At 36.0% G+C, this 14,533-nt stretch overlaps 1 protein-coding gene across 2 annotated transcripts in view; it reads left to right on the top strand.

Moving 5' to 3' along the window:
• LOC129227727 (uncharacterized) overlaps nt 1–6,322 on the top strand; it is a 35,093-nt gene extending 28,771 nt beyond the window's left edge. For both annotated transcript variants that reach the window (XM_054862330.1, XM_054862331.1), the window contains one exon: nt 4,478–6,322. In XM_054862330.1, coding sequence (XP_054718305.1) covers nt 4,508–5,560 — 1,053 coding nt within the window. In that variant the 5' untranslated portion in view covers nt 4,478–4,507 and the 3' untranslated portion in view covers nt 5,561–6,322. The remainder of the gene's footprint in view (nt 1–4,477) is intronic.
• The last annotated feature ends 8,211 nt before the right edge of the window (nt 6,323–14,533 follow it).

Below are 14,533 nucleotides of genomic sequence, written 5' to 3'. Positions count from 1 at the left end.
ACACACATATACACACAAACACACACACACACACAAACACATACACACACAAACACACACAAACACATACACACACAAACACACACACACAACTACCCACACATTCATGCCTGCACACAGACACAAACACACATGCCTACACACACATACACATACGCCCTACACACAAACACACAAACCCTCCACACACAAACACACACGCCTACATACACACACTCGTGATTGCGAAAAACATAATTTGAATTCAAGATGTCAAAATTCAAATTAATTTGTCTTTTTTTTTTTTTTTTTGCTTATTTTTTTTTCTGATGAAGTGTATTGCTAAACACTCGAACTATACATATATGTAAAAGAGATCTGAGCCGTTCTTGGAAAATAATGAGCAGCTATTGTGCCTAATTTCTGCCAGTAACATATCTGGCAAAACAGGAAAGTTTCCCGCGGAAAGTCAGCGATATTCCTGACATTGTTATCTGTCTGAAGAATATTCATAAATCTTCTCATTAAAAGCCCTTCATATTTCTAGAAAAAAAAATCAGAAACCCTCACAGAAAACTGGGATAAAAAAAGCAAAGCTGCTACCGCATCTATGGACGAAGCTTAAGCAAGTACTGAACACCTTATTTGAAGAAATCAGAATCTTTCACAGAAAACTTGGATTTGATTATAATAATACCGAAGCTCCTTTAGCAATTATGGTCGGAGCTAAGACAGAATTGCAAGTAATTACTAAAAACCAAACCTGCCTGCAAGAGACAATAATTAGTCATTGTTTGGAGCTCGGACAATCTGAGCGAGCAAAACAAAGTTAATGTGAAAGCGAAATAATAAACGTGGGCCACCTAAATTGTTACACTGTTCCATTCCTTTGGTAATTTAACATTAATATATGTAATAAAGTAGACACAACCAATGCATAAAAGCTTTACAATGATACAATCAAATATAAACGACAGTAGAGAGTTTTTGCTTTACAGAAGATAATGTGTTAAAGTGCAGAAAAAAACCTGAATTTAAACGGTATTAACTATTGAAAAAAGAAAAAAATACGTGTATTAGTCAACGCCTTGAAACATGAAGCCTTCATTAACCAATAGACTGAAAATCGAGTTAAATCTGATGCGGGTATGATGTTGTGAAAAGGCAGTTAATATGTTTTTATTGAGTGAAAGACTGAATACGTCTGATATGCAAATGCGATGTTAGTAGACAGAAAAAAATGTAATTTTCCGGAGAACCTAATTCCCCGCAAGAGCAACTAGCAGAATCAGAAAGGTTAAATCTGTGAAGATATTGTGGGAATGGTCCATGGCCAGAAAGGAAAATTGTCTCAAACCTACTTTTAATGCGGGAAGAAAAACGAACGGTGGAGAAGAATTCGAAGACTACGTCCAGTATCCGCTTCATTCTACCTAAATTGCCAGTCATCTAAAGTTTGTTTTTTAATGTATGAAATTAGTGAAGATTTTGGAAGAGGAATAGATGAAGAAGGAAATTGCGGGTCGTCAGCTGCAGTTCTTGCTAAGCGATCAGCCAGATCGTTGCCGACGTCCCCAGAATGCTCTTTTACCCAAAAATATCGTCAACAGTCCCTATGAATCTTCTTCGGAAAGAAAGTCACCAAATAAGGGGAACACCCAAAAGAACTCGTTACAAAACAGACATTTGTCTAAAAAAAAACCTCATTAGCGTTAAAACCACAATCCCTGAAAACCCCAACTACCTAGATTGAGGACAATTAACTCTCGAAGTCCCAAGTAGCTGGTTAAAACCTTCGAGCTATGGGAATATCCCACACCCTTCTCTACAGTTTGGCACTCAATGGAAACTTTAAGAAAAAGGGATATTCGAATTATGAGGCTTCGTATTATCGAGAACTGACTGAATGTATGCATGTCCATACATACATCACAATTATTAAAAGCATGTGAGGAGTATCATTACTAAAAGAAAACATTTCTGAGGAAAATGCTGCGGGACACACTCACAACGTTTTCAGTAGCATTTTTTCTTTTCTTTATTTTGACATCTCAGAGAAATAAGAGGAAGTACTTAGCGGCAGCGGGCAGTTAATTACATGTGTCATGAAACGCTTAGGAAAAATCTTCAAACTTTCCCTTTCAATTTCTTATGTTATGTAACAGCACAAGACTCGATGCGGGAAATACATTTTTGTCTTCAAAAAAAAAAAAAAATTATTTAAATTTGTAATTTACTTTTATGAATCAGCTCTGGGAATTGAGGAAGCAAATACGAGCTCATTAGTTCTCTCACATATTGCCAAGGACTGTTCATAAAGATATTTTTCAATCGTGGTGTTTTTCAGGAGGCTGGAGAGCACATATTAAATTTAAGTGTTTTTTCCAAACTTGTTGTCACTTTCTAGCATAAAAAGATATTTCTGGACAATTGCGCTGTTTCTCAATATGCTAATGTGCATAGATTAAGGAATATGTGTTCCAACGCTCGTTATCCTTTTATATATTGTTCCTAGTTTGACATCTATCAAGAACTTACACGGTAGGGGGTATCGTACAAATAGACTGTTTCATTTGTGATCCGCAATTATTTTCTGTTTTTAACCTACTTTCTCATTAAAGTAAAAAAGAAAATAAAAGCATGAAAGAAGGCTTAATACTCTTTAAAAAATCGCTAAAAGCATAGAAAAGTCAAACGCAAATAAAATAATTGAATAAATATCGAAATATCAAAAGTTGTAAAGAAGGGTTTTGCAATGGGCAAAATGTGTGTCTGTCAGTATGTCTGTCTGCCCCCTGCCCCCCCCCCCCCCACTAATAATGCTTAAATGAATACTCCGTTTTCAAAAAACTTTTTTTGTTCTAAAGTTCTTGGCGATTACACCTCATTCCCATAAATTTCACTTTTTGATTTTAACAATTTTTCGTTCAAACAGTTCAAAAAACTTAGCATTAGCCTCTACAGGGAAATTTAAAGCAAATATAGATCCCAAACTTAAAGAGGAATTCGCTTCAAGCATTGTTGGTAAAACACTTGATAAAGAAGATGAATACAAAGATTTTTTTATATTTAGCTTTAAATGTATAAGCTTAAATGCAGATAAGCTTAAATTTGGATGCCATTTTTTAACAATTCATTTTTTTTTTAAAGATTGACTTCTATGGGAAAAGGTACCAAAATATTGAAAGAGTTATGCACATTCTGAACATGTTCCTAATTTTTGTTTCAAGAAATAGGAAAAAAGGTTTTAATAAAAATCGAAATACCATCTCTCGTAGATTTAACATTGGCGGAAGTCAGAGATAAATTCGTATGACTGAATCAAAATAAAACGATTTCAAAGCGCAAATATTTTTACTATGGTTACAGAGTCGGACCAGAATTTTAGGGCCTTCGACTCCAACTCTGGCTTCTGTACCCCAAAATGAGCCCGACTCCAACTCTGACTCCACAGCCTTGGATTTGGAGTGAAAATGAACGAGTTCGAATCTTGGAATTGCAAAGTCTTCGACTGCCAACACCGGCTGTTTTAACTCAAAATAAGTTCGGCTTGGACTCTGCGAGTCCAACTCCAACTCCGCAGTAGTGGTTTTTACTGTAAAATAATGATAGTTGACATGTTTTGCTTTTATTTTCAGTATAAAGTTTTAATTTATCTCTTTTATGATTGGCAACTGGACATAAAAGGAAATTCAGAGTGCTTTGTTTTTACACAGAAAGAAAGAGCTGTGCAGACGATTTATATACATATATTTATTTATTTATTTATTTATTTATTGAAAAAAATCTTTATTAAACTGGATATTTTATTATCTATTTATTTACTTTCTCAAGTATACTTTTTTCAATTTTTGACTACAGGGGAAAAATAAAGCCCGAGGCCTTTTATTTTTACCCAAAAGAAAGAGAAACATTGTTTAATTATTGCTATTAATATATTTGTTCGTATATTTATTTTTTACTGATCTATTTCATCAGATGAGAGAGGCATATTTTGCTTTTAGAAATCTTTTAAAAATGTTAAAAAGGTGTGTTTGATATAATTTGCAGTCTTAGCTAATTAAAAGAATATTGAGCAAATAAAGGAAAGTCGATGTTGGTACATGGGAAAAGTAGACTTCTTTAGTTATGGATGGAACTTCTTGCTTATAACAGAAGAGTGCTTTTTTTACTAGCTTGTTGGCACTCTCATCTTCAATCAACTGACATTTGCCTCCAGTTCGGTTATTCACTATTCAAGACTGATGCGTCCACGACAGAGTCGAAACTGCAGTCTCTGAATGTGATAACCGAGCTGTTGGTATATTGCACTGCATGACTCCTTCTTATCTCCTTTTATCCACATAGAGCATGGTAAAACTGATGACACTACAACTTCATCTGAAGCGAAATTATCTAGTGATGTCTCTCCGTCAGGAAACTAAGAACACATGTTAAAAATTTAATTTTTCGTCTCAAGTTGGCATATGTATTAATTTCGTATTGTTTTATATTTCAGCTACATTTCTGTCTACTATTACTCTTCATCATGAATCCAAGTATGTTGAGGCTCCTTTTCACTGTTGCCATCGCTGTCAACAAAATAAAAGCATTGGACGTCTCGGTAAAAGGAGATGGCTGCTCTACATTCGACAGATGCACAATTAAAGATATTTTCCGTACTTGCAGCTGTGATACCGATTGCCACGAGTATGGAACATGCTGCGTAGATGCAGAGAGCTTCCCCTTAATGTCTGCGAATGAAATGAAATATTTCTGCAGTTCTGAACAAGTTACCACACCCGTGTTTTCAAAACGATCGTGCTCCAAGGATTTCAAAGGCCATGTGGAAACCATCGGTGCCTGTTCAGACCAAGATCGCGATCCAGGTGACATGATGGGGAATTTGTTAATAACAAGTTCTAAGACGAAGATTACGTATGCCAACAAAAATTGCGCAATTTGCAATAACGAAATGGATGAAAATTTGCATTATTGGACCATAGAAGTATCATGCCCAGCTAGATTTCGAGAACTTTCTTTTAACCAAAAGTACATTAGAAATTTTCTGACTTTAAACGAGAGTCTAGGGAAATGGGGGTTAAAAGTTAATGATTCATTTGTGTCGTGTTCATTTTTGTTTTATCAACCTAACGACGTGTATGGTAAACTTAAATATTGTGCTCCAAATATGATTTCTCAGTGCCCAAGAAATTACACAGATAATGCTGTGTCGAAGATGTGTGGATACTACTACGGAGAAAGGAAAGAAAAGAATTCGAATGTGTATTACAAGAACGCTCATTGTGCTTTGTGTAACGGAGTTAGTTTGAAGGAAGTAGATTGTGTTGGGCGTACGTATGCACCTGTTGAATCAGATGAAAACCCTGAAGCGGTTAAAGTTGTGTTCTCTCGTGGATTTTGGCTTGAAAGAGAAGGGAAAGAAAAGTTTAAATGCAGTGAAAATTTCTCTTATGACCCTTTTCAAAAAAGATGTCGAAGATTTCTAGAAGAACAAACAGAAGCCAAACTTGTAAACTCTGCTGCGTTGCGTTTTATTCACCTGGCATTGTTTATTGCGTCCGTCCTTATTCATTTTTGATGCCAAACAATAACTGCCATGAATATTCTGTGAGTTTTTATATGTTTAAGGTTACTCAACACCTTGTATGTCACAGTAGAAGTACAAATCGATTTCTGTAAATACCTCTGTTTTTTATGGAACGAAAATCAGAATTACAAAATCGCAGAGGATACAGGAATCGCAGAGGATACATTTTTGTAATGTTTTATGTTTTGTATTGAGTGAAAAATCTTTTACTACAGCGCGAGTGTGACTACAGCGAGAGTTTAGACTTACGTCATTCTGGCTCTGAGATCCAACACTCTTCCTGTGGGTTCTCTAATTAGAAATAGTAGCAGTTTTACCATACAAGAAGATACATCGTAAACCGAGTCAAGCAGAATTTAATCCTAACTGGTCAATCAACACAGCAGAAACTTATTCAAACATTTTAACCGTAAATGAGCTATTTCGAATATTTTATCTGAAGTATATTATAAACATTTTTTATCTTTAGCTAAAACGTATTAGAAAAAAATTTTCCTTTGCCGCTTATTTGGATTGCAGAATAGAGAAACAGTTTCTTTTTTACTGAAAATTGAAAGTCTTCTGATTTATCTTTTTCTGAACGTAGATCAGCGTAATGAAAATAAACTTAGGTAGTATGACTTGAGATCAAAATTGTGAAATATGTAAATGTTTGAAATAATAGTCGCAATATCGATAACTTTTTGATCCAACCAAAGTGGTGGGGATCAACTGTTTAATCGGGAATTTTGTAAATTGGAAATTCACCAAATTTCTGATAGAAGCTAATGACACAATGATCATTTAAAAAAACTTGAATAAATATTTATGAATTATATATTCCTGCATTATTTAATAGCTATTTTTCTCACTTATCATTAGGAAGTCTCCAACTTGACTTGACAAAGTTTCAAATATTTATGCCCAAAAATCAGATTAGAAACACATTTCGTGGCTTTAAGTTTCCGCAGTCCTCCTGCTTATTTCATTTTCTTGTTTTCCGCGCACTACATTACGTTAAATACAGTTGTAAAGGCAATAGAAAAATATCTCTGCATTAGTAATATCATTTTGGTCTTTGCTAAATGAATGCAACATATACAGGGTGTCCAGCTGTCCAGCAAAGGACTCCCCGGTTTCAAAATTAAATATCTCGAAAACAAAGGACGATATTGGAATAAAATAAACAGTATGTTTATTGTGAAACCCTTAAAAATCATGTACGGAAACTTGGAAATTAGTTTTAAAAAGTGCAAACAGGTGGCGCTGCACACTGTAATTGCAATAGAGTGCTGCAAAGAAGTTGAACGATAATTTCTAGCGTATATGTAAGCATATTTGAGAGACTAAACTACTGCTGAAACAATTAATCTCTTCGCAGCACTATTTATAGAGACTCCTATTGCAATTACATTGTGCAGTGCTACCTGTTGACAGTTTTTAAAACTAATTTCCAAGTTCCTGTATATGATTTGTATGGGTTTCACGATAAACATACCGTTTATTTTATTCCAATTTATATGTTTATTTCCTTTGTTTCCGAGATATTTAATTTTGAAACCAGGGAGTCCTTTGCTGGACACCCTGTATTATTGGGTTTAGGGTCAAAATGTCGCACCGAAATGTCGCGGGACAAAATGTCGCTGCCAAAATGTCGCCGGCCTAAAATGTCGCCAGTCCAAAATGTCGCCGGCCTAAAATGTCGCCAGTCCAAAATGTCGCCGGTCTAAAATGTCGCCGGTCCAAAATGTCGCTTGCCCAAAATGTCGCCGGTCCAAAATGTCGCTTGCCCAAAATGTCGCCAGTCCAAAATGTCGCCGGTCCAAAAAGTCGCCGGCCTAAAATGTCGCCAGTCCAAAATGTCGCCGGTCCAAAATGTCACCTGCCCAAAATGTCGCCGGTCTAACATGTCGCCGGTCCAAAATGTCGCTTGCCCAAAATGTCGCCAGGCCAAAATGTCGTCGGGTCGAAATATCGCCAGTCCAAAATGTCACTGGTTCAAAATGTCGCCAGGCCAGTCTAGGAGGTCGCCGATTCAAAATTCGCTCATTCAGTCGGTAAGAAAAATGTAAATGTATAACAATGGTGTTAAACATCAAATTTGCGAATAAATGGTAACTGCCTTAAATGAATGTCTCCATTAAAAATGGAACTGAGAGAAATAAGTTTCTTGATAAATTCTAAAAACTTTCTGCCGTTTTGTTTCATAACCATTGGCTGTTTTTCAGCAAATAAATACAGACTACAAGCAAACGCACTTTTCATTTTTTATGTTATCTTATTTCTTGTGATTCGCTATCTACCAACTGTAAAAAGTTCTGACGGCGATCAGTTCAGACGTTCGCTGCATTGTTTTGAACTTTTCTTTAAGAATAGTACGTGTGTATGTTTCCGATTTTTTGCTGCCATTCTACCTAAAAACCTGTAGTAAGAATTCGAACGATGCCCGCGAGTACCCATGATTTAGGGCTAGGTGGTTTTTTGCGCCAATTGGTTCAAGATAGTGGAGCAACTGAACGTTTCCATCAATAATCAATATGCGTGACTGACATTTCTCAAGAATGATGCCCGGAATCAAATAAAATGTTAGGATGCAGCAGGTGGACAGAAGTCGGAGAAAATAACACCAGAGGGTGGTGCAATATAATGTTTTTTCCCTTTCTTTTTTATTATTTGTGACTGATATATCTCAAGAAGTGATACAAGGATTCAGACAAAATTCGGTCTACAGGTATATCTTAAATGGCGAGTTGCTTATTTATTTTTGGCTTCAATCATCCCAAAAGGATGGCGCACAGAATAATTTTCCGCGTTTTATGTGACTGCTATATCTCAAGAAGTAATGCAAGGATTCATTAAAAAAAAAGGTGGTATGCAAGTGAAACTAAACAAAAACAGGCATTGTTTCCGTTCTAAGTTGATTTTCGTTATCGTTTGCGTGAGTAAATGTAGTTAAATAAACGATGAAAAATAAACTAAATTTAAATATATCACTCAAGAGAGAGAGAGAGAAAGAGAGGGGGGGGGGGGGTTGAAAGAGAGAGAGGACTATTTTATATATCAGTGCTACACGGTTGGAGGGAAAATGGCTGACTCTTGCCCTGGGAGTTTCGGAGCCTTCGATTCCAACTCCTTCACCCCAAAATCAGATTGACATCTTTTCTAACACTGTAAAAAAAATTCAGACGCGCTGCTGGAAAATAATGAGCTACTAATGTGTCTAACATCTGCAAGTAACATATTTTGAAAATAACAGGCATGTTTTTCGCTAAAACTCAGTAACCTTCCTGAAAATATTCTGGCATCTTTCTGAAGAGTTCAGTAATTTCCCCGATCAAAGCCATTCGTGTCTTTGGAACCTTTAAAGAAAACTTTAGTAAGTTTAATATAATAGTTTGACACCTTCCTGCTTTTCCAAAAGATTGCCTAAAGCATTATTGAAAACATGTCCAAAGCTAAGACAGAATTGCAGGCAAGTACCACGAATCTAACTCGAAAGCAGTTCTTGCAAAGCTACTGAATCCAGATACTTATTCACTCTTATTCTGAGCTTTGTCAATATGAACGGGGCGTAATTGAACTAAAGCCAATAAAATTATTAAATACGCTCAGTTAACCTTTAAACTGGTAGCTTTAAGTATTTTTCACAACAGTAAGTAGCCTGCACTTGTGCAACTTGTAACAATTCAGGAAACCTTTTGACAAATATACTTGATTTTCTCAGGAAGTGGATAAAAACCTGTGAAATCCCGAAATATTCCACGGAAATAATCAGTAACGTTTCGGATTTTTTTTTTTTTTTTTTGACAGTGAGCTGCGCTTGCACTGGCACACCTGCGCCCTTTGAAGGAAAATGACCAACTCTGACTCTTAGAATTTCAAACCTTTGACTCCAGACTCCGACTCCGATGCTTTTACTTCAAACTTAGTTCGATTCTGACTTCGTGCGCGCAGCCTTTTTCTATAAAATTGTTCTTGTTTTACCAGGGGTTTTAAAGAGTTGTTGTCTGAATTTTGAAAAAAATACTTACTGCTAAAACTTTGTTTAAGGTTTCAAACTTAAATGATCCTAATATCAGGTTTCTATATTTTCATTTCACGTACATTATTATTGTTGTTTCTTTATCACGTTTGTCGTAAATGACAAAAACAAAGGGTACCCAACATTCGATGCTTCTGCCCCACAATTGAAAATTCCTTTAAAAGCTTTGCATACATGCTGAAATCAATTACAAATACTTTATTTGTTAAAAATACGACTCGAAAATGGCAAGAGATGCAAATTTGAATTTGTTGTGATTTTTCCAATCACCAGCCAACAATGAAATCGCAACAAACGTGAAAAAAATTAGACATCATATTAAAATTGGCTTAAAAAAGGTTATTATTCCAGCTCTATATATGGTTTGGTATTTCAAAAAGAACAATATATTAATGATGACAATCCTCATAGAAATAATAGCCAATGATCGAGTAACCCGCGTGCTTCAACAGTGAAACTCGCACCACAGCATGATAATTTTATATTATGTTTCCGTAATGTTTAACATTCAGGGAAAGGCTGAACTCGATCCAGAAACGTAACAATTTTAGTGATAAGACTGTTTCATTTCAGGGGAATGAAGAAACGAAAAAATGGTCAACAATGAACGCTACCTACTGGAGTTTAGGGTTAATCTACTGGAGTTAAGTTAACCATTTCAACTATCAAAATATCACCAAACAGGCAATGGCTTCGTTCAAATGTAGTTTCACCCGTCCTACCTTGACGGGCGACTTTCTAGTAATAATTAAATGAATAAATTGTTCTTGAAAGGAATCGATCTTTCGAGTAGCTAATTTTTACTGCAAAAATTGTGAAAGAATGCTAATTCAGTTTTTAATATCCCCGGTAATCAAAATTCTACAGAAAAAGAGGAAAATTTGACTAATTTATTTATTTATTTTTTGATATCTTGCTCAATCGCCCTCTTTCTCTATTGCCTGATCTTGAGACGATCTAAAGAAAATATTTAAATTTAATTTTTACTTAAGTACGCTATGACTCGCGCAATTAATTAAAAAAATCATTTTAAAACAGAAATAATAGTTCCTGTTTCCGTTTAGTTTTACTTCCATAGCAATTTTTTTGTCTGAATCCTTGTATTACGTCTTGAAATATAGCAGTCATTTTAAATAAGAAAGAGAATTCCGTTGCACCATCCTCACGTACGTTTACGTATGCACTAATATGCAGAAAAACGTATGTTTTCCTGCATATTATTGATTTTCTATAATATGTCTGACGTTTACGAACTAAGACAGAAGACAATTTTTGAAAATTTTCAAGGAACTTACTTTGAAAGGCAATTAGCATTCTTTCGCAACTTCTATGCTGAAAATAATCGACGTACATTTAAATTTTTCGTATCACTTGAACGAGGGAATTTGGCCCGGCGACATTTTGGACCGGTGACATTTTGGCCCGGCGACATTTTGGACCGGTGACATTTTGACCCGGCGACATTTTGGAATGGCGACATTTTGAACAGGCGAAATTTTGGACAGACGACATTTTGAACAGGCGACATTTTGAACAGGCGATATTTTGGGCCGGCGACATTTTGGAATGGCGACATTTTGAACAGGCGACATTTTGAACAGGCGACATTTTGGGCCGGCGACCTTTAGGACCGGCGACATTTTGGACTGGCGACATTTTGGACTGGCGACATTTTAGCTCGGCGACATTTTGGCCCAGCGACATTTTGGACCGGCGACATTTTGGGCTGGCGACATTTTGGACTGGCGACATTTTGGCCCAGCGACATTTTGGACCGGCGACATTTTGGGCTGGCGATATTTTGGGCCGGCGACATTTCGGGCCGGCGACATTTCGGGCCGGCGACATTTCGGGCTGGCGACGTTTTGAACTGGCGACATCTTGGCCGCGACATTTTGGCCGCGACATTTTGAGCGTATACCGTATTATTGCTTGAGAAGATGTCTCATAGCATTCTATCCAAGATTGAAACTTATACAGTATGAGGAAACAAGGCAGAAAAAAATCAATTTGCTCATTATTGTTATAACGATCATTGATTCCTATAATGAAGCTTTCCATTTTGCAACCTAAAATAGTTTAAAGCTAAGAATGCAACTAAATGAAGGTTTAAATTAATTTTATGCTAAGGGAAGTACTTTATAATATAGCTTACAATATGACTGGGAGCATAATAATTTTGGAATAAAATTAGAAAACCAAAATCACACGAAGAAAAAAACACTCATACAAGGATACATTAAGATGATTGGAGCATCACGTAAGACAATCAGAATGCGTGCAAAATTTGTCATTTTCCAATTCGATTCCCTAAGAAATGCTTCGTATGTCTAAGAAATGTAATGGGTGCAACAAAAAAGGAGAAGGGCTATAAGGATGGCGGCAAAAGTCGAGGTGGCAGTGAATTATTCTTCAGGTTTTATAGCAATGAATGTAAAGTAAATTCGCAGGAGTCCTCGACTGCAATGGTTTTGGTATTTAGTGGTTTCTAATCTACTTTCTTAGTTTACGCAATAGCTGTCTCCGAATGGCTTAACCAGACTTCCAGTAAAATGCAGTAGGCAACCGGCTCGCGGAGGAGAGCCGTAAGGTTCGTTGTTTTGTTTTAAATGGGGTGGTTTCCTTGAGTCAAAAGTACTACTTTTAGTCATTGAAATGGATTGAATGAGCAAAAAAAAATAATATGGGCCCAGAAAATACTTTCATTTTCCAAACAGTTATTTTTTTTAATTAGTGTTTTAAAATGTTCGATTTTACAAACAAAGCGTAGTCTTGATGACGTCACAAATGATGATTGGCGCATTTTGTGCCGCATTTCCACGTTATGATAACCAAAAAGCGAATTAAAATTGCGCTCTACGCTGTCTATCAACCATATCGTTGCCAATACACGTGAGTAAAGATGCGAATTAAATATTTTGAACCGTGAATGGCAACACTGAATGGCATTTCATCATTTGTGATGTCATCGGCAGAAGCGTTAAAAAATGAAAAAGCAGCGATTTAAGTAATTTTTTAAAAATATTAAACTTAAACAAATTATTTAAAAAATGGTCAGATTGTATGTTTTCAAGCATGCTCTTTCAGAAAAAAATACTTTTAAAATTTTGGAAACGACCCCATTATAAATCGAAAAGCAAGATTAGTGACAATGTCACTTTGGAGCCAAATATTCAGAAACTGGTTTCTACAGAACATGCATTTAATAGAATAAGCATCAAGTAATGGATAACAACAATTATTGATTATAACTTTCTTACTTTTTCCATATTTTTCCATGTTATTTAGAAAAGAAGAAAATATTTTCAAGTTTTATATGTATTCCGGCTTGCGAGAATCAATTTAATGTGAATTGCAGGGACTATGACAGAGAAAGTAAGTTGAAAAATAATGTTTAATTAATAATTAAAAATGTACAAAAACTCTATTCAAGCTTACATTCAAATTAAGGTTTGGTTTAATCTTTGACGAAGTCAAAAAAGGGTCATAATTAGCTACAGAAACTACTTTGCGTGCAGAGTTTGGGCTCAAAGTTTGCACCCCGCTAATGCCACTCTGGTAACTAACATTTCCACTCCTAGATCTTTACACATTGAAAACAATTCAAACACTTTACATAAAAATAATTCACAAAAATCATCAAACTGATCTAAGAGCAAATATTACCTATTGACCCCATCTGGATACTGTTGAAAGAGAAATTTCTCGGCGATTTTTCGGGTGCTTTTGTCCGATTGAGACAGAGCAATAACCTTTCTTTTTAGCAAATTATCAGTGACGAGCAGGGCTGGGCGATATACCGATATACCGTAAGATATCGATATATATTTATTATATATCGATATTCAGATCGCATTCCGCGGCAACGATATTCAGATTTCAATTTGTCTGATATATCGTCGGACCAGACTTAGCCAAGATCTAATTGAAATAATGACTTAAAAATACATATTTATTCATAATTCTTTGTGCTTCATGAGTGGATCATACCAGCCAACTCATTCAGATTTAACAGAAGTTTTACGGATTTTCATGTCTTTTTCCGTTGCTCTGATTACGAGCAAAACTTTCGAATATTCTCGTGCTTTGCAAAACAAAACAAAAGTTGTACCTCGCCAGTTTTGGCGCTACAAGAGTTTTCTAGAATGCAGCTCCGCGCCGAGTTGAAACCTCGAAACCAGGGTTGCCATAAGAGAATTCACTTGTTGCATTCAGAAATTCAGATAGAATCCAAGAGACGGAATTCGTTCGATTGAATGAATAATTCCGCAAATCTGAGAAGTTCCGGAATTGTAGGTTAGTTACGGATTTTGAGAAGTAAAGCTGTTTGCATATGTTTCGATTTCGTCGATTGCGAGTTTGCTTTCAAGGAAATACCGATTGCGTTTTCTTTCGAAATGGTACCGGAAGTAGCGGAGTTATATCTTTTTCGTTCAAGATCCGATAGTTTATTTTACATGAGTTATCAAACATAGGTTTCGGAATTAGGGTAGCATATATTCGAATTTCGGGTTTTCTGGGAAACATCGATTTTTATAGGAAACCGAAGATGAATTTGCATTTCTGAACTTGTATGGTTTTTGCAAATTATGTAAAGGAAAAATTTTTTAATGTGCAGATGATTTAAATATGGGTGTTCCTCCTCCCTCGAAAGCTTACACGAACCCCCCCCCCCCCCAAAAAAAAATGCGATTCACCGATATGTTTCATAAAGACTTGAAAATTTTCAAGCACCATTTGTAAAAATATCAACAATTTGTTCTGTGCTGTGACCCGCCTCACAATATGAGCGGGGGGGGGGAGGGTCTCTGTAGCGAATATTATTAGAATAAATTACTGGAATATTACTTATCAGGATGTCCGACGGCTTTTAGCAATTGCAGAACTTATTTGCATAGATATAGGTCCAAGTCCGCCCCATAAAAAAAGTGACCGCCTCCCCG

This window comes from Uloborus diversus, chromosome 8 (assembly GCF_026930045.1).
Source record: "Uloborus diversus isolate 005 chromosome 8, Udiv.v.3.1, whole genome shotgun sequence".
NCBI lineage: Eukaryota > Metazoa > Arthropoda > Arachnida > Araneae > Uloboridae > Uloborus > Uloborus diversus.
Note: the sequence above shows the minus strand (reverse complement) of the source record. Positions and strands in the feature narration are given on the sequence as shown.